This window comes from Leptopilina heterotoma, unplaced genomic scaffold (genome assembly GCF_015476425.1).
Source record: "Leptopilina heterotoma isolate Lh14 unplaced genomic scaffold, ASM1547642v1 Lhet_148, whole genome shotgun sequence".
In the NCBI taxonomy this organism is placed as follows: domain Eukaryota; kingdom Metazoa; phylum Arthropoda; class Insecta; order Hymenoptera; family Figitidae; genus Leptopilina; species Leptopilina heterotoma.
This window is the reverse complement of record NW_025110866.1, coordinates 485,477-511,579: the sequence shown is the minus strand read 5'-3', so window position 1 is coordinate 511,579 and position 26,103 is coordinate 485,477. Positions and strand designations below refer to the sequence as shown.

The 26,103-nt window shown below is 22.0% G+C and overlaps 9 protein-coding genes across 10 annotated transcripts in view; 6 read left to right on the top strand and 3 right to left on the bottom strand.

Moving 5' to 3' along the window:
• LOC122498355 (cuticle protein 79-like) overlaps nucleotides 1–26,103 on the bottom strand; it is a 135,741-nt gene that overhangs the window by 97,380 nt on the left and 12,258 nt on the right. The gene's annotated exons all lie outside the window — the stretch shown is intronic.
• LOC122498360 (probable salivary secreted peptide) lies at nucleotides 10,990–11,824 on the top strand. Its single transcript, XM_043606052.1, has one exon. The coding sequence runs from the start codon at nucleotides 11,204–11,206 to the stop codon at nucleotides 11,603–11,605; it is 402 nt and encodes a 133-aa protein (XP_043461987.1). The 5' UTR covers nucleotides 10,990–11,203; the 3' UTR covers nucleotides 11,606–11,824.
• Nucleotides 12,770–13,237, bottom strand: LOC122498364 (probable salivary secreted peptide). The gene has a single exon (XM_043606057.1). It carries the CDS (start codon nucleotides 13,176–13,178, stop codon nucleotides 12,828–12,830), a length of 351 nt encoding a protein of 116 aa, XP_043461992.1. The 5' UTR covers nucleotides 13,179–13,237; the 3' UTR covers nucleotides 12,770–12,827.
• On the bottom strand, nucleotides 13,952–14,660 carry LOC122498363 (probable salivary secreted peptide). Its single transcript, XM_043606055.1, has 2 exons — nucleotides 14,536–14,660; nucleotides 13,952–14,409 (listed from the first exon to the last, which is right to left on the bottom strand). The coding sequence occupies exon 2, from the start codon at nucleotides 14,399–14,401 to the stop codon at nucleotides 14,003–14,005; it is 399 nt and encodes a 132-aa protein (XP_043461990.1). The 5' UTR covers nucleotides 14,402–14,409; nucleotides 14,536–14,660; the 3' UTR covers nucleotides 13,952–14,002.
• LOC122498358 (probable salivary secreted peptide) lies at nucleotides 15,385–16,052 on the top strand. Its single transcript, XM_043606049.1, has one exon. It carries the CDS (start codon nucleotides 15,547–15,549, stop codon nucleotides 15,967–15,969), a length of 423 nt encoding a protein of 140 aa, XP_043461984.1. The 5' UTR covers nucleotides 15,385–15,546; the 3' UTR covers nucleotides 15,970–16,052.
• On the top strand, nucleotides 16,951–18,132 carry LOC122498361 (probable salivary secreted peptide). Its single transcript, XM_043606053.1, has 2 exons — nucleotides 16,951–17,101; nucleotides 17,630–18,132. Exon 2 carries the CDS (start codon nucleotides 17,648–17,650, stop codon nucleotides 18,044–18,046), a length of 399 nt encoding a protein of 132 aa, XP_043461988.1. The 5' UTR covers nucleotides 16,951–17,101; nucleotides 17,630–17,647; the 3' UTR covers nucleotides 18,047–18,132.
• LOC122498362 (probable salivary secreted peptide) lies at nucleotides 19,585–20,165 on the top strand. The gene has a single exon (XM_043606054.1). The coding sequence runs from the start codon at nucleotides 19,707–19,709 to the stop codon at nucleotides 20,103–20,105; it is 399 nt and encodes a 132-aa protein (XP_043461989.1). The 5' UTR covers nucleotides 19,585–19,706; the 3' UTR covers nucleotides 20,106–20,165.
• On the top strand, nucleotides 20,797–21,249 carry LOC122498349 (probable salivary secreted peptide). Its single transcript, XM_043606039.1, has one exon. The coding sequence runs from the start codon at nucleotides 20,797–20,799 to the stop codon at nucleotides 21,247–21,249; it is 453 nt and encodes a 150-aa protein (XP_043461974.1).
• LOC122498359 lies at nucleotides 22,871–24,142 on the top strand. 2 transcript variants are annotated; one of them, XM_043606050.1, is made up of 2 exons: nucleotides 22,871–23,432; nucleotides 23,578–24,142. In XM_043606050.1, exon 2 carries the CDS (start codon nucleotides 23,627–23,629, stop codon nucleotides 24,026–24,028), a length of 402 nt encoding a protein of 133 aa, XP_043461985.1. In that variant the 5' UTR covers nucleotides 22,871–23,432; nucleotides 23,578–23,626; the 3' UTR covers nucleotides 24,029–24,142. The 2 variants fall into 2 exon arrangements, with proteins under 2 accessions (XP_043461985.1, XP_043461986.1); XM_043606051.1 differs by having other exon boundaries at nucleotides 23,413–23,436.

Sequence of the window (26,103 nt, the reverse complement as noted above, 5' to 3'; positions counted from 1 at the left end):
ACTTTTTTCTTTACTTTTTAATTGTGAGAAAAATCTAAAAACTAGTTTTTTTAAAAAAATTGTAATTATACTTTTTCGAAAATAATTGAATTTAAAAAAAAAAATTTGTATAATTAAAAAAAACTAGTTTCTTGAAGAATTTTAATTAAAAAATTTCAACATGATTCTTTTCTTCAAATTGTTAAAAATAATTATAAAAAATTTTAATGTGCAGATTGTTTTTTGTACCAATTTTCGGAAATATGTAAGTAATTCAAAAATATTGCAAATAATTGAATTGTAAAAAATTAGAATGAAAACATTAGAAGAATTACTTTTTTCAAAAATGTTTTATACAATTTTTAGAAACAAATTTTCGTTAATTTTAATTTTTTAATTTTTCCCTGAGGATTTTTCAATTAAAATTTTTAAGAATTCAATTTATTTTCATAATTTTCAATTAAAATTCTTCAGAAGTTGATTTTCAAAAATTTGAATAAAAATGAATAAAATCAATTATTTTCAATTAAATTTTCCAAAATTTCAGCTATTTGAAAATTTTTCTATTATTGGTATATTTTTTAAAAATTAAAAAAAAAATAAAGAAAAGAAAAAGAAATAAATAAATTTGTACTTTAAGGAGAAGAATTGAAATTTTCTACATACAGAACAAATAATTAAATACATAATAAATAATGATAAATAATAATTTATTAAATTGATTTATAAATAGAAAAAAAAATTTAAACATAATACTACCGGATTTTCACTGTCTCAGGTAATAATTGAAGCAGTATAAAAATTTCATACATCATATAAAACATTAATTACAAATAAATTCGACAGTATAGAGCAAAAGTTATTATCGCAACTAATCCGTTCGAATTTAATTTCTGATCGGATTCTTAAGCTTTTCTCTCGGTTGTAATTTGCGGTCCCTGGCACAGATGATAAAATTAAGCTGTGCTCTCTCTCTCTCTAGTAGTTCATTGGCGTTGGAAAGCAAGAAAATGTCCCCAACAAAGGATTCTCTGAATTGAATTTCTCGAATTGTAACAAGTATAGAGAGGAGGGAAATTGACAAAATTGACTGTGAAAAAGATCTGCAAAAAAAGTAACCACCCTTGAAAAACATACTTTGACAAATCAGATTTTTTTTCTTTTTCTTGTCAAACTACAATATTCGTTTAAATTAAATTTATCGACAACGAACACAAATTGATAAATGTAACGAAACGTATAACACATTAAAAACAAAATTATTTTTTACTGGTAAAGTTTTCAAACTCTATTCAAACTCTTATAAAAATATAATTCGAAAAAATTATTTTTCTCCTTTTGATATTATTTCACAGACATTGTTATTAAAAGTAATGACAGAAAATTTATTTTTGTACTAGTACCTACAATTTACCATTTTTTTATTATTTGTGAATGGGGAAAATATTTTTTCCCTTTTGGAAAAATGTTCCTCTTCCATTGTCTGGAAAAAACATCTTTTACCAAAATTTAAACATTTTAATATAAAAATAATTATAAAATATTTTTTACTTTTTATAAAAAATCATTATTTGAAAACTTGTCTATTTTTATTTATTAACAGTTTGACAGAAAAATAAAAAAAAAATTCTTTCCCTCCTTTGACTAGACAATTTTCTAGACAAACATTCACCGAGATAAATGTAATAAATCGAAAAAATACAATCTTCACCCTCCGCTTTGTGATGACAAATAATTACGAGAGTAAAGAATAAAATACCTAAAGTTTTCCTATAATTACAAATTGATTGAAATTTCAACAAAAATTGAAGTATATATGATATTGAAATATGAGAGAAAGAAAAAAATTAGAATATCGACGAGTGTTTAATTCTTTTATTATTTATTTTTTTTTCTTTGCTTTATGTCTGTTTTTTCTGTTCTTTCCATCGTACAATATTTTCCTCCCTCTCCTTTTTATAGAACCAGACGTCATTTATGGATAACCCTCCCCCCTAATGGATGCAAAAAGCATAAGCGATCAAGGCGGGGCCAAAACGGAAGAGGAAATTTTCCTTCTTCCTGATCAACTGGGTCTCCTTTTTATCTGTAAATATATATAGTGAGAGCGAGTATAGTACTTTATATAAACGATCCATCATCGTGTAAAAAAAATGCTTCGATTTCCTTTTTCTTTGTATAAAAACAAGCTATTAGACATGCCTTTCATTAAAGTCTAATTTTTTTTGACAAATATTTCACAAAAAATGCCGGGCGTAATATAATGTCAATTATGCTTTTTGGATAATTAATGATACCATGTTTTCTTTTTTTTTTTTGAAAAAAAAATTTTTCTAATTTTCGTTTCAGAAATTGTGATTATTTTTTCAAAAATGTTTTTTTTATATATTTTTAAAAATAAATATTACTGACTTAATTTCAATGAAATTGTGGTAAATAAAATCAAATTCAGTAGAAAATGTAAGTTCAAGTCAGACAGAAAAACGTATTTTATTTCTTTGGCGAAATTGGAAAATTTTATTTTAAATAAATGAACAAACAGTTATTTGCAATCGAGGGGAATTAGTTAATATTTAAAATTTTATTTTCAGGGCAAAAAATTACTTCTAGTCATAATTAATTATTATAATTTTTTTTTTTATTTTCGACCAAAGTAGTATAGAACATTTCTAGTCAGACAAAAATGTTTTTTTGAATAATTAGAAACAAGTAGTACAGCAAAAGACAATTTTAGTTAATTAAAAAAAATATTTACAATTGCTACTATTGCAAGTGTGATTAGTTGCAATTTTTTCTATATCAGTAGTTAAATTAATTTTTAGTCAGACATTCAAATTTATGTACATTCTTCATCTAGTAGTAAAAGTCATTTATAATCAGACAAATTTTTTCTAGTAAAATTTCTTATCAATTCTGATTCTGATAAATTTATAATAAAAAAAAATCTCAACTTTAGTAAATAATTGTTTCTTTCAATAATTAAACAAAGTGAAAAAAAATTTTGTTGATAAATAAAGTAATAATAAATATCAATAAAGTAATTAAAATTTTATAGATAAAAAAGAAATTATCGAAATTTCGTATGGATAAAAATAAAGAAATCAAATGAAATTTCATGAAATAAGTTCAAGTTTTTGTTGATAAAAAAATAATTTTAGTCAAGTTTTTTTTGTTAATAAATAAATTTAGTGAAGTTTCGTTGATAAAAAAATAAATTGATTGAAGTATCATTGATAACTAAAGAAATTTACTGAAATTACGTTGATAAATAAATAACATTTCGTAGGTAAATAAAAAAATTTTGTATTGAAATAAATATATTAATTTAAAATTTTTAAGAAAAATAGAAAAATAATTAAAATATCCCAGATAACTAAATTAGTAAAATAAACTTTCGTTGATAAATAAATAATATAAATTTTCGTTGGGAAATAAAAAATAATTTAAATATCGTGTACGAAAAAAATAATTTAATATAATTTTGATCAGTAAAAATTTTAGTTTTTTTTTGCGTATCGAATAAATCAATTAAATAAATTTCAAGATTAATAAATCTGAATAAAATTTGTATTGTTAAATAAATAAATAATTATAAATGAAATAGTAAATTGATATTTCGTAAATCGATGAGCAAGAGAATTGACTAAACAATTAAGTGATTTGTTATATACATAGTAAATGAATTGTTTAAATGTAAACTTATCCCAAGTGATAATGATATCAAGTATATAAGGCAGTTGTAAACAGATAGATTGCTTAAGCTAGTTAGAGATCCTTTAGTAAACTCAAACGGACAAACGTTTCCTAATTGTAGCTCCTGCTTTCTATACCTTCCGCCCCGGCTATTTCAAGTTTGCTTACCTTTAACTCTCAACCCTCTCTTCCGGAAGAGCGGACGGTCAGGATGATTTTACGAGGGATCATCTATCATCTCAAACTTAATTGGGAAAATACCATATATATATAGTATACGGATACTTATTCTAAAAAAAAAAAAAAATCTTTTCTTTCTTTAATACCTTGTCCAACGCTTCATCATTATATTATTAAATTTACCGCGATATTTATTTTTTCGACTTCATATCCCTTCGCCGCATATAATATTTATGATATATGAACACATAATTATATAATAACTGTTATTCTTTTGTTTATTCGAATTTTAATAGTGCTGTTAAAAAATAACGTATGCATTGTAAAGAAACTTCTGACAGGTTTATTTGAAAATAAAAGCGAATTATATAAACTAAACGAGGAAAATAAAATTTGTTCGATTATATTGTTTGAAAAGAATGTTAATTAAAATTTACAAACAGTGAAGTTGGGGAAAATTTAATATCATCCGCTGTTAATGGAAGAGAATATTGAATTTTTTGTTAGTCAACAATTTTTTTCCTTTATTTCAATTTTTGTTTTAATTATTATTACCTGAAGGAAATAAATTTAATTAATTAAAAAAAATTTAAATTAATTTTTTTATTTGCTATTCATTTTAGTATCATTTACAGTTGCATTTGTTTCTTAATTTTATTTATAAGTTTCTAATTTAATTTTGACTATAATCTTAAAAAAATTAAAAAAATGCGAAACCAAAATTAATTTACATCAATTGTTCCTTTCAATAAATTTAATTACATATTTTTAATTTCGAAATTAAATTGTTGCTTCTTTGCAAACAAAGAAATAATTTTAAAAGTTAATAAATATACTAACAAACACAAACAAACAAATAATTTTAAAAGTTAATAAATAAATAAGAAAATAGGAAAACTTATAAATAAACAAATAAGTAAATAAGTAAACATGTAAATAAATAAATGAATAAAGTAATAAATAAATAACAAAGAAAAAAAATTTTGAACAGATGAATTTGAAAAAATTCGAAACAATAATTTATTTATAGAATTTTAAAAGTAGATTATACATTTTTTTTGCAAGCACAAGATAGAATATAAAGAACTTATTAAATAATAATTTAGTAGGAAAGATAATAAAAAAAAATTGATCGTATAATTCTTGATACATCTATACAGAGAATTATTGTAAACCGCCAATCTGCATGGACTAATATTGGAGAAAAGTTACGACCTATGGAGTTTACAACCATGTTGCGAACGCTGTAAAAATTGACGGAAAAGTTTTCTATGAACTAATCAATTTCTTCTTTTATGTACACACTTTATATCATGTTACGTTAGTTATTAAATATTCCGATTAATCCCGTTCAAGGCGACTACATGAACTTTTTTTTATAAATATTTTCAACCCTATATCTTCTCAATTTTTAACTTTCTCCTTTATTTATTTTTCTTTCTTTCAATTTTTAATTAACACTACATTCTTTTTTTTCACATATTTCAATATAAAGTTTTTTGATAATAGATGTAAGTTTTTTAATTAGTTGTTAATAAAAGCTAAAAAAATATTATAATAAAAATATAAATAACCATATTAATAGCAGCGATAATAATAAGAAAATTATACTAAATATTAATAAATATTAATAAATATTAATATTAATACTAAATATTATTTAATTATTATACTAGTTAAATAATTTAAAATCTCGATTCTTCCTCTCTTTTTATTCATACATTACTATTAATTTATTTAGATTACAATTTTTAATATCAGATAATTTTTGATTAAATAACTGTTATTTATTATTAATCAACTAAATATATTTTAATTCTCTCTTTCTCGTTTAATTCATACTAAAAAAAATTTTTAAATATTGAAATCTTTTTATTTATTAACTTCTTTAATAATATCTAATTTGTCATTCTAAAATCTTTTTCAGTTCACTTGCACATAGAGAAATGAAATGAATTAATTTTTAATTTTCTTTTAAAAAAGAATGTCTCTTAACTTTAACTGACTCTTATAAAATATTCTCATTTATTCTATAAATTAATGTTTTAGAAAATATTCTATATTTTACCAAATCTATAATTAATTTACGTTAATTAACACATACATAATATTCACATTTATTCTATTTTAATGTTTTAGAAAATTTTCCATATTTTGTCAAGTTAACTATATTAATCTTCATATTCTTTCATTCCATTTTATTCACTCTGTCCGCAGTTTGAAGTTAGTTTTTGTGTTTTTTTTTTAATTTTTAGAAATAAAGGAAAAAATTTACTCAAAAAAATGTTCTGTTATTTACAAATTTCTTTAATTGTAAAATTATTCAAAAACATCAATAACTCTTTTTTTTAACTCTTTTTTTCAATTTATTGAAGAAATTAATGTTTTTTAAAATTGAACTCTCATTTAAATAATTTTATCAACAAATTTTTAAATAGGTAATTAAAATACTTTTGAGGAATTTCAATAAAATTTTTAAAAATAATTCATTTTTCGAGAAATTAGATTGAAATTGTATTAAAAATAATTGAAATTGTGCGATGAGTTTTATTATTTCTGAAAATAATTGAATTATTGAGAAGAAACTTATAAAAAATTTGTAAATAATTGAATTCCTGTGAAATTTGTAATAATCAAGCGTTTGCGTACAGTTTTATTAAAATTGTTTTTAAATAATTGAATTCTTTTGGGTAATTTTATTAAAATAGTAGATATTAAAAATCATTGGAATGAGGAAAATTTTTGAAAATAATTGTAATTTTGACAATAATTTTATTAAAATTTTTGAAAATAATTGAATTTTGAAGAAGAATATTTTTATTTATAAAGATAATAATTAGGATTTTGTCGAGATTTTTTTGTAAATTTTGAAAATAATTGAATGTTTGTAATCATTTGTAACTTCTTCAAAATTCAATTTTTTTTTAGTGTTTTTAACTGAAATTCTTCTATAAATCCATTATTTTGAATAATTTAATTAAATATAATATGTATATTGACAAATTTAACTAATTTTAGAAGATTTTGAATATTATCAAAATTTTTCAAAAATCTAAGTTCATTAAAATTTCTAATTAAATTCATTCAACATTGAATAATTTTCTTTTTATGATTGTTCCTCAAGATTTAAGTTATTTTAAAAGAAATTATTGTCGCAGAAAATGAAAAAATTGAAGGTTTTGTATTAGAATTCATGGTAATTTCATATTTTTTGAGGCAAACCAAAAAAGACACAAAAATTCAGAATTTTCTTATGAATTCTAAAAATTTAATTTTTTTCAGTACTTTTAATAAAAATCACTTACTTTCCCTTGAATTTCCTGTATCAGAATATATAATTATTCTAGTTATAATAATATTAAAACTACCTATTCCAATTCATATTTTATTTTTATGAAAATAAATTTGATTAAAAAAATTTTACGTTGTATTATTTTTAGAATCGCTAATTTTATTTTAAAAAGTTGGTAAAAAGTTAATAAAAAGTTAGTTTATAATTAATTTATATTAATTAATATTTTAGTATTTTTAATTATTTTTTTGTTTCCTGCTTCTATTCAATTTTCTGTTTCATACAATTTTGGAAATGTTATTATAATATATTTTATTTTTAACAATTGTAATTTTTTATTATAATTAAAAAATTAATTAATTTCTTTTTAAATCGCAGGAATTATTGTTATTTTTTATTGTTATTATTATTATTGTTATTTCATATTGTTATTATCATACTATTTTGATAATAATCATGATAATAAAAGTAACAAATAATAATAATTATTATTAATGTTATTGTTTTTATTATTATTATTATTATTATTATTATTATTATTATTATTATTATTATTATTATTATTATTATTATTATTATTATTATTATTTATTACTATTTTTATGGTTATGATTATTATTTTTTTTATTATTGTAAATGAACAAACAAGAATTGAAAATTATATAGATAAAGGAAGCTCGTCTGTCTGATGAGCTACAGTAATTTTATATGTAAGCTCTATTTTAATTAAACTGGCACGCGGATTCGTAGAAATAGTTAATAAACTATGAAAGCTTAAATTCACTATGCACGCTCTTCATTTCGTTTAATGAAACCACGATGCTTGCGTTTTAGTGTACGAGAGTTCTGTAAATTGTTAGAATTATTATTCTTGTTTTAATAATTAGAAAAAAAAACAAAAAAAAGAGGAGCATGAAGGAAAAAGAAAAGAGAATTTACCAAGAGAAGTTTTTTTTAATATTATATATAAATGAAACGAATCGAAATTTTCGCATTGGGTCAAACAAAACTTTTTGCTTAAACAAAAGTCAAAAAGTTTGAATTTAAAGCGCATCAATTAATTGTTAGTCTACATAAATAATAAAATGTTTACCTACGCGAGTTTATTATTTACTTCATTTTAATTATGGATTTTTTATTTACTATTTTTCAAATGAAATAATTTTGGGGCTCGGCAAAAAAGATTTTCTACAATTCGGTGAGTTGAATTTAAATTTAAGCTAATTTTTATTATTTATTGGAACTATTTATTATTTATTATATATTTTTAAAAAAACTTACCCCTAATTTTTTTTTAAAGAAACAAAGTTGACCAAAACTTATAATTTAATGTTAAAAAAATGTCTTTATAAATTTCTTTTCTTTTTAATTTTGGATGAAGAAAATAGTTTTATACGACAATGGCGAAAGAAAAAGTTATTTTCGCTAAAAAAAAAGTATCTAATTATACAGTCATTAGATGTCTTGAGATGAAAATTATTGCATTGTCGTTCAAATGAGAATAAGAACGTCTTATTGAATGTAATTTGCATTTGGCCAAAATGTGGCGAACACAAGACCCTTTATAAAGTGAAAGCACTTAGAAGTTTTGTGGGTTAAGTAGTTCTCCGCGTGTATTATGATAGCTTTTAACAAGCTGCTATCAGGCGTTAGAAATTATTTATTAAATATAATAATATTGCTATATTTTGTATCATTTTTTATATAAAAATAATAATAATTATAATAATAATATATATATTGCCGTTCAATATTTTCTTATTCGATAAGAAGAATAAGAATATGTGCTCAGAAACAGAAAATTAATAATTTCTCATATAATTAACAAAATTTTGTTTTAATCCTTGAGAAATGATAAGACATTATATTCTTTAATAATATTATATGTTAATATTAATAATATGTATGATTCATATATTTTATCGCATCTACAATTTATCGGAAATATGATAAGGTGATTAAATTAATGATATGTAGGATAATCATGTTTCACGAATTACAGAAATTCATAATTTAATGTTTTAATTTAATTGAGATATACAAATTTTATTAAGTAATAATGAAAATTTGAATATCATAAGAATAACATTGTTTTTAATATATTCTCGACAAATGAATTCATTTATTATAAAAATATGCTTTCACATGCATACAAAGTGGAATAAGGAAATGTTTTTTTTTATCGCAATACACCTGTTGATGAGGAATATTGATAAAAATATATATTTTCGAATGATATCTTAGTCTTTTTAACTTTTTGGACTAATTTTATTTATCATCTGGGGATTTTTTTCCCAGAAACCTAATTATTTTGTGATTATAAATTATCACTTACTTTTGTTGGTCACTTTTTATAAATAGATTATTTTTTTACATCTGAAAAAAATATTATTTGATTCAAATTGACGATTATTGTCAGATTACCTAATATTTACTCGAATAAAATAATTGTTACTCTAAAATTGAATTAGTAAAAATATTTACTAATTTCAATTACTAAAAGTAATTAGTAAAAATTAGTAAGAAGTAGCAGTAAAATATTAGTAGAAACTACTAATAAATTTAGTAATAATTGGCTAAACAATTTATTTATTTAATATTAAGAAATTATTATGAAACTTATTAGTATACTTTCCACAAATTTATTAGTAAAATTTACTAATTTAAAAGAAAAAAATTACTAATTTAGTAAACATTTCTTTTTAATTGAATTTCAAAAGGTTTTAAAATGAAATTTTTGCAAATTTCAATGGCCGTGAAGAGATTAATAATAATTAAATATTTATATAAAAAATTATTCAAGTTTTAAATAATTTTATTTAAAATTAGTTTTTTTAAATATTCCAGTCCTATTTTTTCATGAGATAATTTAATTTTTATAAAAAAGTAATAGAAAATTTATTGAATTAATTAAATTTTCTAAAATTCTATTAAAAATGAATTAAAATTTTTTTTTTCAAATTTTTAAATCAAATTTTTGTTTTAAAAATTCTTTCTTTAAAATTGAATTTTTTTTAATTTTCCTTTTTTAACGGAATTAGGGAAAAATCAAAAATTTATCTAAAAGTCAAAAAAATATCAGGAAAATACAAAATCAAATTTTTGTGACATATTATTATAAATAAAAAATAATACGATAATAATAATTATATAGTAAAGAAGTAAATAATAAATTTTTCGTATATAAAAAATTATTGAATAAAACGAATTAATTATTTAACTAATTCAATTAATTTAATTTAACATTTATTTTATTATATAAGAAATTGATGATCTTGTATTTTTTTAGTTATCTTTGACTCGAAAATTTTTTTTTTCATCAAACTGTAAATTGAATTATTAATTTTTCTGAATAATTAAAAACAAATTCTTTATTATTATGTATAATAAAAGAAAGATGATGAAGAATTTTGTTAAAAAGGGTTTTTCTAATTATATGACGTTCTGAGGATAATGCTAATTATAAAGTAGACGTATTTTATTTTTTGCTTGAGTTGACTTTGTTATTTTGCATCGAACAAAATATAATAATTATAAATGTTAAAAAAAAATAAAATGTAAAGTGGAAAAATAAAAATTATTTTTTCGAAGAATAGTTATTACAATAATATTGTTTGTGATAATTTAAAGTATAGTTTTACTATCAAAAGAAAATTTCGAAGTAAATTATCATCTTTTATAAAATTATCGAGAATCAGATTACGAAATAAAGTAAGTATTAGTTTTTAATTTTTTCCCTTTTCTTTATATTGTTAAAAAAAATGATATGACTAAATAATGCATCATTCTCAAGAATCAAGAATAAGATAAGGCTCGATAAGTATAAAACACTGGAAACAACGCACTCGTTCAACAAATTGTTCTTTTTAGTCAAGTGCCACAATCTTGAACGAAAGCACTTGCAGTTGCATTCAGTAAGAAAAAAACTTATAAAAAGCAAAAAGTGAAAATTCTTCTAAAATTATAAACTATATAAAAATAGTTTATTAACTATTTTTGCAATCAACAAAAATAGAAGATTATTTTCCAAGTGAAAAAAAGAAATAAGAAACAAAAATAATGGAGGCGAAAAAATGTATTTTCCTCATTTTAACATTTATTGTTGCATTGTCAGTGAGTTCTTATGCGATACCAAATGAGCATAATCGTTATGCAAGAGGAACGGCAAATAAATCACATCATTTAATTGTTGGATCAAGATTAGCTGGCGATAAATTAGTTCTCAGGCAGAATATCCAGAAAAATTCCAGTTGGATGCAAGTTGTGGTTGTTGAAAAAACTTTTAACACAACACAATTCCAGAGAATCACTCAAATTGCTGCCTTGGATCAAAAAACAAATGGAAATGGAGCCTACGCGTCACTTACTAAAGGAGGTCCTGGAACTGATAAGGTCACATTGAAATTTAAATCACAACGAGGACATGGCATTAATTTTATCGTCGAACTCTATGCACGTTAATTTTTTTATTTTTAATTCACAAAAATTCTTTTCTCTCTCTATTTGAAAACAAAGTGTTCTCTCTTTTCTTCAAATTTTCTCAATGTTCAAAAATTTATCAACGATGATTGTTTTCTTTTTTTGAAAATTCAATTGTAATTATTATTTTGCTAATAAGAATTTATTTATTGTAAATAAAGTAATTTTTAATAACAAGGAAGAAACGATTCATAACTATGATTTTTTATTTCTCTCTCTGCCTCTCAATGATTTATAATTAACAGTAACAGAAAATAATAATAATGAACAATTATTATTTTTATTGTACGTCTTTTTCAAAAGTTCTCTAAACGATTTTCTTATTTAATAGGAAACAATAATTTTAACAATAATTAATAGTAATAGGAAAATATCAATAGTAAATAGTAATTAAAAATAATTTTTGAAAAATCCAAATTCTACATTAAATTTATTAAATTAAATTAAATTGAATCTACATTAAAAGACTTCACTTATTAACTAATTAACAAATTATTATTATTTATTATTTTCAAACATTTGTAATAAAACCATTTAATTATTGTTAATTGGAAATTTTAATAAAATTTTTTGCAAGAATTCAATTATTTCAATACTGATTTAATTAACTTTCTCCAAAAAATCAATTATTTTATTATTTTTTTCACTTTTCGCCTCTTTTAATTTAATTTAATTAATTTAATTTAATGTTTCTTTATTTTCTCATTTTTGGAAAAGAAATAGTCTTGTAAAATATGTACTATTTTAATCCAACTAGAAATAGTAAAAATTAATTTTTAGATTTTTACTAAATTTATTATTAATGGAAAAAACAGTTTCTAACTTTTTTGACAAGAGAATAATTTTTATTTTACATTCTTATCAACTTTATTTGATTTGCATTGTTCTTTTTTCGTACAAAAATGAGGAAAACTGTGTTATAAAAAATAAATGTCGATGAGCAAATTTTTGTCTTTTTTAAGTCTAATGACTAATTTCTCGGTAGTAATAGTAACAGATCATTAACTCTACAGATTACAAATTCTGTCATTTGTAAATTATAAAATGTAACATAGAATAAAAATAGATTCGTTTTAATTAATGATTAATAATTATTAATCATTAATACCAAATTGTTAACAATTTAAAACAGAACTTTTTCCATTATAGCAAGTGGCAAAAGTCGAATCATTAAAATAAATTTTTTTATTTATTATTTTTTCAATTAATTTTTGCCATAAAGTTCAACAACAAAGTAAATTTTACCACCAATTTGTGAAACGAATCTCAATTCTACGTGTTGGAATCCTGGACCACCGGAAATAAGAGTGGCATAAGCACCGGTACCATCTGATGTTTGATCATATGCATTGACTTGTGTAATATTTTTATTATTTCCTACGTCAATCCTTATTTCTTTAGTAATAATTTTCATCAATTGTGGTGATTCAATAATATATTCCAACCACAAAAATCTATCAGCTGGTGATCTTGTACCAACAATCAAGTGATTACGACGACGAACAACAGTTGCAGTAGTTCCTTCATCCTCATTAGAAATTCCCCACGAACTCATTGATAATAAAATCACAATTATAATCGTGAAAATGAATTAACCACAAGTTTTCTTCATTATTTACACTTTTTTTTTTCTTTAAAAGAAAAAATTTATTTTATTTGGTTTTTTTTTATTAAAAAACAAAATTCACTGAGTGTTTTTTTATTTTTTCAATTTCTAATCATTAACTTATTTGTAATTATTTCCTCATTTCTTCCTTTCTTGTAAAGAAATTAATAAACTTGTGAAAAATATTAATTTTCCAGTCTTTAATCAAACAAGAAATTGTAAAAATTAATTTTTTGTGAAAATTATTACAGCAAAAAACAGTTTCTAACTTTTCTGAGAAGACAATGAATTTTATTTTTGAGAATAATTCTTATATTCTGCATTCTTATCAGCTTTATTTGATTTGTAAAATTTATTTGTTCCAAAATAAGGAAAACTTTTACTATATTTATTATCAATAAGTTATTTTGAATTTTATATATTTCGAAGGAAGAAAAATAAATAAATAAAATTGTAATATATAAATTTTGTTTTTTAAATCAAATTACTAACTTTCATTTTTTTATTATTATTATTATTATTATTATTATTATTATTATTATTACCTAACAATCGTTATTTTTCTTATTTTAATTTATCTTATAATTTTATTGGTTCCTCCATTTGATTTACAAATTAAATTTGTGAATTACAAAATGTAACATAAAAAAAATTAATTATTAATCGTTAATAAATAATTATTAACAATTTAAAACAGAACATTTTTTTATTAGAAAGTGACAAAATCAGAATGATTAAAATAATTCATTATTTATTATTTTTTTAATTAATTTTTATTTGACGTAAAGTAGAACAAGAAAATCGACACCCCGGCTTCTTTGTGAAACGAATCTCAATTCAACATATTTAAATCCAGGACCACCGCCAATAAGAGACGGAAAAGCACAGATATTATTTGGTGATTGATTATAGGCGCTGACTTGTGTAAGAATTCTGTCTACGTTGAACCGTTTATTAATAGTAATATATTGCCCTGATTGTGGTGGTTCATTAACATTTATCCTCCACAAAAGTTTATCAGATGGAGATCTTGTACCAACAATTAAGTTACTACAACGAACACTCTGTTTTGCAGCATTTCCTCCATCCCCATTAGCAATTTCCCACGAATTCATTGATAATAAAATCACAATTATAATCGTGAAAATGAATTTATCCAATGTTTTCTTCATTATTTCAACTTTTTTTTCATTCAAAGGAAAAAATTATATATTATTTGGCTTTTTTTTATTGAAAAATAAATTTCACTGAATGTTTTATTATTTTTTCAGTTTATAATAATTAAATTATAATTTCTAATTATTACCTTATTTCTTCCTTGATTGCAAAAAAAGAAAAAATATTAATTTTCCCGCTTTTAATCAAACTAGAATTTGTTAAAAACAATTTTTGTGAAAATTTATTATAGCAAAATACAGTTTCTAACTTTTTTGAGAAGGTAATGGATTTTTTTTAAAGAATAATTCTTATATACTGATTTCTTATCAGATTTATTTGATTTGTAAAATTTATTTGTTATTATAAAATAAGGAAAACTTTACAATATATTATCGATAAGTTATTTAGAAATAAGAAAAATAAATAAATAATATTGCGTTGTGTATAAATTTGTGTTTTTTAAGTCGAATGACTAACTTTCATTCGATTCCTTTAATTTCATGAAAAAAAATCAGTTTTATATATTTTAGTGTTATTTTATTTTTATTTTAAAGTCACTGAACTTTTTGGGTTCTCTAAATTTCAATTTAATGTCAGATTTAAAAAATTCAAAATGTCAGATCCAATATGGCGACCAAGATTTTTAGAATTCAGAATTTGTTTTAGTATTCGTCTAAAAATGTCTATTTGGGTCATTTTAGGGTTACTGCTTTCAAATTTAATGTCATATTTAAAAAAAATTCGAATGCAGGGAAAATTTTCCACTGTTCGCCATATTGGATCCACCATTTTGAATTTTTAAATTGACATAAATTTTCAATTTTTAAAACTTGTAAAAACCCCCAAATAATAAGTTTCATTTCATTTGATTGCGATATAGTACAGTTTTCCTTATTTTTGTACAATAAAAAACTTTGTAGAACAAACACAGCTGATAAGAATGCAGAATATAAAAATTATTCTCAAAAACAAAATTCATTTCATTATGTACATTCTCAGTAAAGTTAGAAACTGTTTTTTGCATTAATATCTTTTGTAAAAAGTCAATTTTAACCGATTTATAATTAAAATATTTATACTTATAATTAAAATACAAAATATTCAGTGATTTTTTTTCAATAAAAAAAACCAACTACTATATAATTTTTCGGAAAGAAAAATGTTTGAAATAATGGAGAAAACATTTGTCAAATTCATTTTCACGATAATAGTGGTGATATTATTGTTATCAGTGAATTCGTGGGGAATTCCTAATGAGAATGGAGGAAATATTGAAACTGTTGGACGTCAATCACATCATTTAATTGTTGGTTCAAGATTACCAGGTGATAGTGATTTGACGAGGGATTATATTTATATACGTCCAGAATTGAAGAGAATCATTACAATTGAGAGAATTATTAATATAACGTTTAGTAATGCAAAAATTACACAAGTCGCCGCTTATGATCAAAAATCCGATGGAACTGGTGCTTATGCTGTTATTATCTCCGGTGGTCCTGGATTTCAACACGTTGGTTTGAGATTCGTCTCACAATTGAGTCGTGGCATCGACTTTGTTGTTGAACTCTTTGGCAAATAATTTGAAAAAGAAAAAATAAATAAAAAAAAAAAAATTTAACTATGCTAATTATGCCAAATTGTCAATTTTTTCAAATGTGTTAACAATTATTGTCGACAATTAATTATTTGTCACTAATTATTATTGCTATTTATTAATTTGTACTAAATAAAATTAATTATTTGCACTTGTACTTAATTATTGCTAAATAATTATTTGCACTTATTAATAAATCATTTTTTATAATCAACTACTGATAACTAATTATTTGTAATTAATTCATAATAATTCCAAATTAATATTTTTTTCTCTATTTATTCTTCGTTTTGGTAATTGATAAATTTTACTTAAAAAGCCATATGCCTGTTTATTTTTTCACTCTTCCTTTCCATAGCCAATATTAACCGAAGTTTCGAAATTTTGTCTACAAAAAAATTTTTTATTCTTCATTTAAAATAATTTAAATATTATAATATATTACTTTTTATTTCTTTTATGAAATATAATTTTTATTGCTTTACTTGAAAATTACTTTTTAAAACGAAACCTGGGCTAATAGTGCGGCGATAAAAGTTTAGTAATAAATTAATTATTTCACAACAATACAATTAAATTAATTAATAAATAAAAAAAAACAGACAAGAAAAAAATGACAACCAAAAGAACTAAGAAACTTATTCTCAGAAGTTAAAAATAATTTCTGTTTACATCAATTGATAATTAATCATTTTCTAATTTTGTAAAATTCATTTGAAAAAAGAAAATGATTACTCACTGAAATAATAATTTACTGTATTATACGTGTCATTTATACTGATAAAATTGTTATCTTTCATTTGATCGTTCAACACACTGAAAACTGTGTAATCGTTTAAAAAAAATTTTGACAAATTCACTGAATAAAAATCATATTTACAGGTGATAAATAGAAATTACTCATTTATTTGTATTTAATTACCATATGAATGTTTTTTCCCAAAATTTCTATTACGAATACACATAATTTCCTTATCGAACATAGCGCCTTGATGAGAATGAGATTTAAATAAAAGACACTCACTGTTTAGTTTCATTGTACGTTAACTATTTACAATAGAAAGATCTCAAGAAAACATTCGTGTTTCAAAAAACTTTTGGAATTCAAGAAAAATTCGTAAGCACTTATTTTATTAAATTCATATATAAACTATAATATTAGGAAAAAATTATTTTGCAAGGAAAAACATAATTAAATTTTAAAAAAAGAGTAAACTAAAATTAATTTGTAATGAAAAATAATTAACAATACAAAAAATTAATTAATTATTACTTAATAATAAAAATGAATTAATTGTTACTTAATAATAAAAATTATTTAATTATTACTTAATAATAAAAATTAATTATTACTAAATAATAAAAATTAATTAATTATTAATTATTAATAAAAATTAATTACTAATTGTTGCAAAATAAATTTAAAAATAATTAAATTAAAAGAAAGAATCTAAAAATTTTTTTATTTATTTAAAATTAGAGATGATCTCAAAATAGCAGAACATATGGTGACAATATTGCCATATGTTGTACTTTTTGACTAAATAACTAATTAATATAATAAATGATTTATAAAATAAATAAATAATTTTATTTTTCTAATAAATAATTTTTAATAATTTTAATTCTTTTCGCCAACAAATAGAGAGAAAAAAGAATCAATATGGAAGCGAAAAAATGTATTTTCATCATTGCAACCTTCATTCTGGCATTGACAGTATCGTCATACGGAATTCAAAGTGTGGATTCATATTCAGAAAATAAATCCCATAATTTTTCAACTGGTGCAAGACATTGGGATGATAAATTATTGTTTAAGACAAATGTTATTGAGCCATCTAAATGGTTAAGAAAAGTCGTCGTTGAAAGAAGATTCAACGTTACTGGTTACATATCACAAGTTGCTGCATACGATCACAAAAATGATGGAACTGGTGCTCACGTTGCACTTACTGCCGGAGGACCACAAGCACAATATGTTACGCTACGATTTAAATCCGAACGCGGACATGGAATCAATTTTGACGTTGAAATTTACGGAACTTATTATCCTCGTCATTGAAAAAAATCTTCTTTTCAAAATTAAATATTATTTTAATCAATTATAATTAATTAATTATGTAATAAATAAATAATTATAACAATTTACTATTTCCATCAAAGTTTTTGAAAAAATATTTTTTTTATTTAAAAAAGTTAAGTTGATAGTAATTAATTTAAGGTAATTATTTATTAATTGACTAAGCAAACAACGTGTATCATCATTTTGTAAATTTTTTTAATTAAAAATAAATCAAATCAATTATAATTGATATAGAATTAATATTTTGTTTTGAATTTTCGAAATTATTCTCGTTTTCTTTTCAATTTATAAAACACAAATCAAATTTTGTAATTTGTCTTTACATTAATAAAAGTTACTCATATTTTTTGAGTTTTTAAAAACAATTTATATTTCCAATTATTTTTTAATAGTTAAGGTAAAAATTGTCATTCAAAAAATTCATGCTATTTTAGAGTTGTTAAAAAAATAGCTGAATTTATTTAATATTTTAAGAGAAAAACGGTTGAGAAATTAACATTTAATTTCTAACAGTCAGATGCTATTAATGCATTTTTAAACAATAAACAATAAAGAAATATTTTATTATTATTATTATTATTTTATTTATTTATTTCAAACCGAAAAATGAGAACAAATATGTTTTCAATTAATTAATGATAATAGAAAATCTTATCACAAAAATCTGGTGTGATATTAATGATTCATAATAATTCTATAGAAAATGAAGTTTTAAGAGAAGTATTTTTAGTCTGAAGAGTAGGAAACAAAAAACAAAACGAAATTTTAAAAAACTGATAAGCATACCTACAATTTAGACAATTATGTTTTTTTTCACTCATAAATCTAAAACAATACCGGAAACAAAAGGCATTTTTTATAATTTACTTTGTAATTGAAGATGTGAAACATGTCAATTTAATAATTTGAAAATTATTAGATAAAATATGGTTAAAAGTGAAAAATAATAATAGGCAATAACACAAGTTTTTTTACATCACAAAAAGTAATTAACATTTTTATGTAAAATAAAAACAACAGATTTACCATTTAAAATTGAAATTTTAACATATTTCTCTGGCTTTAATGAATAAGTTATAAATTATTATTAATTGATACTATTTAATATTATTTAAATAAATAAAAAACAAAAATCACAAAATCTTGGATAGTTTGTTACATTATCCACTTATGAGAAATCGTTTCAAATGAACGAATGGAATTTTAACTGTAAATTAAAAATAAGTGTTCGCTGTATTTTTTTTCCTGGTCGTATATATTATACGTTAATAATATATTATTAGTTACTACGTCATTATTTTCCTGCTCGACATTTTTCAATCGAAAAAAATATGTTTTCAATTAATTAATGATAATAGAAAATCTTATCACAAAAATCACATGTGTCATCAATGACTCATAACAATTCATGTAGAAAATAAAGTTTCAAGAACCACTTTTCGTCTGACTGTTAAAATAAAAATAAATAAAAATAAAAACTGATAAGAATACATTTATGCAAGACCTACTTAAAAGCCTTTAACACTCATCAATCTACAACAGTCTTCTAACAATATTCGCCACAAACGAATTTATAAATTTATAATTCAAAATTGAAAGTGTTTTTAAGTCTTAAATCCTAAAAGTAACATTTTTTCCAATGGCGTACGAGAAAATTATTTTTGTCCTTTTATTCGCGACGGCCTTAATTTTAGTTGCAAATGTCTCGCCAACAACGGGATACAATAATTATAATCGTGGAAAAAATATTTCTCACAATTTCATCATTGGATCGCGACGACCTGGTGATCGACTTGTAATGCAACAGAATATAACGGCAAGTGCATCGACATTTAAAATTGTAACGAGACGTGTGCAATTCCTTCTTCAAGCCGGCAAAAATATTACACAACTTGCTGCATTAGATCAAAAAATTGATGGAACTGGAGCTTACGTTACACTGGAGAGTGGAGGTGTTGGAAAAAGGAACGCCACTCTTAGATTTAAAAGTCAACGAAGCCATGGAATTCATTTTATCGTTAAAATATTTGCCCGTTGAAACAAAAAAATTTTTGTAAATTTTCTCAAATAGATAATTAAACTTATTTTGTAAAAAAAATTGTGTCGTATGGTACTTATTTTCAATAATTATTTATCATTCAATTTTTTTGAATAATTAAAATATACTTTTTTTTATTTTAATTAAATTAAATTTTTTTATTTCTTTTAATTTTTTAATTAATTTCAATTAATTTTTTAATAAGATTATAATTACAATATTATAATGATTTTTAGTAAATTGTGTCCCGTTATATTGAATTCAAATTCTTATTTTTTGAAAATTGTCTTGTTGCATTGATTTCTTATTCTTAATTATTAAATTTATTTATTATATCAATTAGTATTTAAATAAGTTTGTTAGTAAATGTTAATCTATTTTCCGTTGCCATTCGATGGCGAATGTCGTACGTCGTGTGCTCTTCTTCACTATTCCTTTGTTAACTTTATTAGAATCCGCCCGATAGTTTATACAAATTAGAGACTAAAATAAATCAGTGTTATATCATTAAGTAACATCAATAAAAAATTTACCACTTCTTTTATATATGCAGACTTATCAAAATATTTCGATAAAAAAAATCCTTATCGTTGAGATTAAGTCATAATCGTTATTTATATAGAAAGAAGTAATTTTTATTAATCATATTAATTAAAAACTCTATCATTCACATTCTTTTTTAAAAATAAAAATGACATTTGAGAAAAGTATTGTTTTTCTATTCGTGACGTCATTAATTTTGATTGTAAATATCTGGCCAATAACTGCTGATAAACATTCCAATAATAATAATAATATTAATAATGAAGATAAAGAAAAACCAAACAATTCGCACAATTTAATTATTGGATCGAGACAACCGGGTGATAAACTTTACATTGACTTAAATGTAACTGCTCCGGCAATAAAGTCGAAAATTGTCATTAAAAGTGCGACGTATTTTATTCATTTGGGACATAACATTACTCAAATCGCTGCTGTTGATTGGAAAACAGACGGAACTGGAGCTGATGTCACATTGGAGAGTGGTAGTGTTGAGGAGAATAATTTCACGCTTACATTCAAAAGTCAAGAAAGTTATGGAATTGACTTTCTTCTTCAAGTATACACTTTAAAAACACTTCCTGATGAGTATAACAATTGAATATTTATTTTTATATAAATTTAAAAAATAAATTATTGTATGACAACTCAGGGGAATTGTAGTCACTTTACGTACGTAAATAGAGGTGCATACTAAGTTCACTCTAATAGCCTAGAGGTCAATAAGAAACCCATTATTGCCCTAGGTCAATAAGGAAATTATTATTTTCCTAGGTTAACAAGAGAACCATTATTGTATTAGGTTAATAAGGAACTTATTATTGTCCTAGGTCAATAAGGAATCCATTTTTTACCCAAGGGCAATAATAGTCACAAAATAATGATGTATTCGAATTAAATAATAAAATTTTCGAAATAAATAATAAAATTTTCGAAATAAATACAATAATATCAACAGAAGTTTTTATTTTATTTATTGTCAACAGAAGTAGACAAAAAATCAACTGTAATTATTAAATTTTAATTTTTTAAATTAGAGATCGTTCATAAATTACGTAAGGCTTTAATCAAAAAACGAATTTTAAAATAATAACTTAATTTTAGGATTCATAGTCTAGTGGTTAGCGTTCTAGTCTCACAGTCTGAAAGTTGGAGTTCGCTTCTCGCAGCAGTTTTATAATTGAAAAAAAACTTGATAAGAAGACATCAATAAAATACATAATCAAACAGTTCAAAATTTTAGCTCCTTCAAATTGATGATTAAGAAAATAATTATTTTCAATTGTATTATTCTTTGGAAACAAAAATTTTTTGCGAAAAATTTTTTCATACAAATTATTGATTTTTGGCGATAAGATTAGCAATTTTATTTTTCATTTTATTAATTAAAAGTAAAATTTTTTTTTTATTTTATTAATTAAAAATAAAATTGTTTATCTTATCGCCAGAAATCAATACTTTGTTAAAAAAATAATTATACAGCAAAACCACTTGAAAGAGAACAAAATTCATCTAAAATTGCGATAAAAACTTATCTTGAGAGTTAAATAAATAAGAATTCGCATCCATTGACTCATAAATCGAGTGCATTATTACAATTTGACATAATTGTCAATATAATTTTTAAGTAAAAATAATTATCAAAATTAATAATTAATTCTTAATTAATTGTATAATTATTTAATTAATTATTTAATTTAGATAAAAAATTAAAATTTTTGAACTATACGAAGTGATTTCGATTTCAAAATGAACAAAAATATTTCCATTTTCACTTTTACGACAGTTTTAATATTTGTCATCGTAAGTACAATCAGTGGTCATCCAACAATGATAAATGAAGATAGTGGAAAAAATAATTCCAACGATTTTATTTTTGGTTCGAGAATAAAGGGTGACAGACTTGTTATGCAAAGTCTTGTAAAGCAAAAGGCTAAACCGCAAGTTGCAATTTTTCATGACATTATACGTTTGAAAAGTTTTATGAAAATTACACAAATTTTTGCTGAAGATCAATGGAAAAATGGTACTGGAGCTGATGTCAGTATAGAAAATGGAAGTCTTGGAACAAATAATGTTACATTGAAATTCGTCGGTCAGGAAGGCTATGGATTCCATTATCTCGTCAAGATCTATATTTTTTAATTCGTACATTCAATCATGTTACTAAGAAAAATTGTTGATTTAAGGGCATTTGAACCTTGATGACGTTTCAGTTTGTGCAAAGCATGTGTGACGTTATCAAGTTTCAAATGCCCTTAAATAAATTATTTTCAAAAACATCTATTCATTTATTAAAAATTATTAAATTTAAAAAATTTGATGATACAAAAAACCAGTCTTTCAAAATGTTAAGGATTTTATTCCCGCAGTAGTTTTGTAAATTTGAAATTGAAAAAAAAATTTGATAAGAAGACATCAATAAAATAATTAAACAGATCAAAATTTTAGCTTCTTAAAATTGTTCATTAAGAAAATAATTAAATTCTATTACTTTTTGTAAACAAAAAATTTTTGCGAATTGAGAATATTTAATTAAGAATAAAATTGCTAATCTTATCGTCAGATATCATATAATTTGTATAAAAAAGAATTTTGCTGCAAATCCACTTGAAAGGGAACAAAATTCATCTAAAATTACGATAAAAACTTATCTTGAGAGTTAAATATATGATTTCTCATCCATTGACTTATAAATCGATTGCATTATTCCAATTTGACATAATTGTTAATATAATTTTAATAATAGGAACTTGTAAATAATTAAAATTAAAAATAAGTTTCGTAAGTATGTAAATAATAAAATGTCTTCTAAATTCTAATAAATAAAAATTAAAAAATAACATATTGCAGATTTTTAGTTTTAAAAGAAACTAATATTTAGTAATATATTATTATTAACAAACTTAATATTTAATTATTATTTCAGATAAAAAATTAACCTTCCTCAAGTATACAAAAGTGATTTCGATTCCAAAATGAACAAAAATATTTTCATTTTCACTTTTGCGACAACTTTGATATTTATCATCGTAAGTACAATCAGTGGTCATCCAACAATGCTGAATGAAGATAGTGGAAAAAATATTTCTCTCGATTTCATTTTTGGTTCGAGAATAAACGGTGACACTTTTATTATGGAAAGTGTCGTAAAGCAAAAGGCAAAACCGTCAAAAGTTCCAATTTTTCATGATTTTGTACTTTTGAGCAAATTAATGAAAATTACACAACTTATTGTTGAAGATCAATGGAAAAATGGTACTGGAGCTGAAGTTAGTATTGAATATGGAAGTCTTGGAACAAATAATGTTACATTGAAATTTGTCGGTCAGGAAGGCTATGGATTTGATTATATCGTCAAGGTTTTTATGATTATTTAATTTTTACATTCAGTTAACGAAGAAAAAAAATTAACTATTCACCAACTAATGTAAATAAATTATTTTCCAAAAAACTGATGGCATTTCGTTTTTGAAATCGAATCTTTCTTTTCAAACAACTAAAATTAATGAATATTAAAATGAATTAAAAGAAATTATTATTACTTTCAATGTTAATCTTACTATCAATACTAATGTTAACGTTAATGCTACCATTAATATTATATTAAAATTTTGTATCTACAATTTTTATTTTTATTTTTAATGTTTTTTTTTAAATTTTATTTTTGAAGTGAATTTAAAGGAAAAATTAAAAATATAATGCAAAACGTTAAAATTTTTAATTTTAATTTAATTTTTAAATTTTAAATTTTTTTTTAATTTTTCCTTTAAATTCATATTTGTAGTTTTGATATTATCTTTATATATTATATGTCTTTAGTATTGACATGAAAAGCAATAATATCACATTTTGTGCACAAATAATAAATTATCTGTTTGATATTTTAAGATGAGAGAAAACTATTTTTGCATTTCTTCAATAATAATTTTGTATTTATATGTCAGAGAACTAGTGTCTTTTAATAAATGCGACATATTCTTACAGTTTCGAAGAGTTTTTCAATCGATACTTATAATAAGAGGTAAATGAATCTAAGAATATATATATGCATTCTATTCTTGTCTTATGGTATTTAGAATTGTTTCTCTACACATTTATTTATAACTGTTCCGATTTTGTTCACTTTCTTATCGATCTCCTAACCCCCCGCCCCCTCTCCTACTGTTATAGATATAGTTTTAGTATTTGATCTTATTCGAAATAAAAAGTTTAATTAACACCAACACCTATTTGAGGAAAAGAAAAAAAAACTTTGTCTAACATGCAATAGTGAGAAGAATTTTATTCACTCGACAAATTCTGAGTATTAAAATTTTATAAGAATTAAATAAAATATAAAATTTGCCAATATCGGTAATTATAGACACAATGCATGCAATTAGCAGAGTAAGTAAAAGATATTCGTGTGACTGTTGGAAAAAAATTAATTAATTATCAATTTTAATAGCGATAAGATATTGAAAATTTTTAAATCTTGAAAAAAATCACATTCTTAATTTATGAATTTTGTTACATATAATATTTCTACTCACTTATTAGAAAAATTGACAAATTCAAAAGCAAAAAATCAGTTACTAATTCAAAATTATTAAACATTTTTACTAATTAAAATTTAATCAGTTTATATTTATTCACTCTCCCAGGGTAAAATTTTTCAAAATAGAAAGAGAGCAAAGAATATATTTAAAACTCTGGGATTTGTTAAAAGAACATTTATGCAAAAAAGTATATTTATGCAAAAAAAAAAAAAAAGAAAAATGATAAACAAATATTGAAATATAATTCTTTTCTATTGTCCTGAAATTTTTTTATACTATTAAGGTCAATAACGTCTTTCAGTCATTTTAGATTATAGTCTATGATTTATGTTCATATTTATATCACAACTTTCTAATAATAAAACGGCAACTATCTACGTGAGCAAAAAATAGCTCGTCTATATAAACTCGTCTTTTAATAAATCGCATATTTCACAAATGTTCTTTAATCGATTAAATTTATATAAATTTAAACATATTAATTATTCAATATATATAGGGGAAAATTGAACATTTACCTTTTACCAGCTACAGTTCTGATACAAAAAGTTTAATTTACTTATATAAATTTATAATTTCCCATTTATCAAAATTCTATTATAAATGTAACGTTTTATATTAAATTTTACAAAAAAAAAGAATAAAATTCTAATATATTGTTAATAAATTAGTAGAAATTACTGTTTATTAGTAAAAGTTACTAATTCAAAAGCAAAAAGTTATTAACTAATTAAAATCAGTAAACATTGTTACTATAATTCAAATTTAGAAAGAACGGGACTTGATATTTATTATTATTTACTATAACTATTATTAACAATTAATTATTGTTATTATTTGCATTATTTTTTTATTATAAAAGCGAAAACGTTTTATTTTTAAAAAAAATTTTTTTTCTCGTTTTAATAAATTAA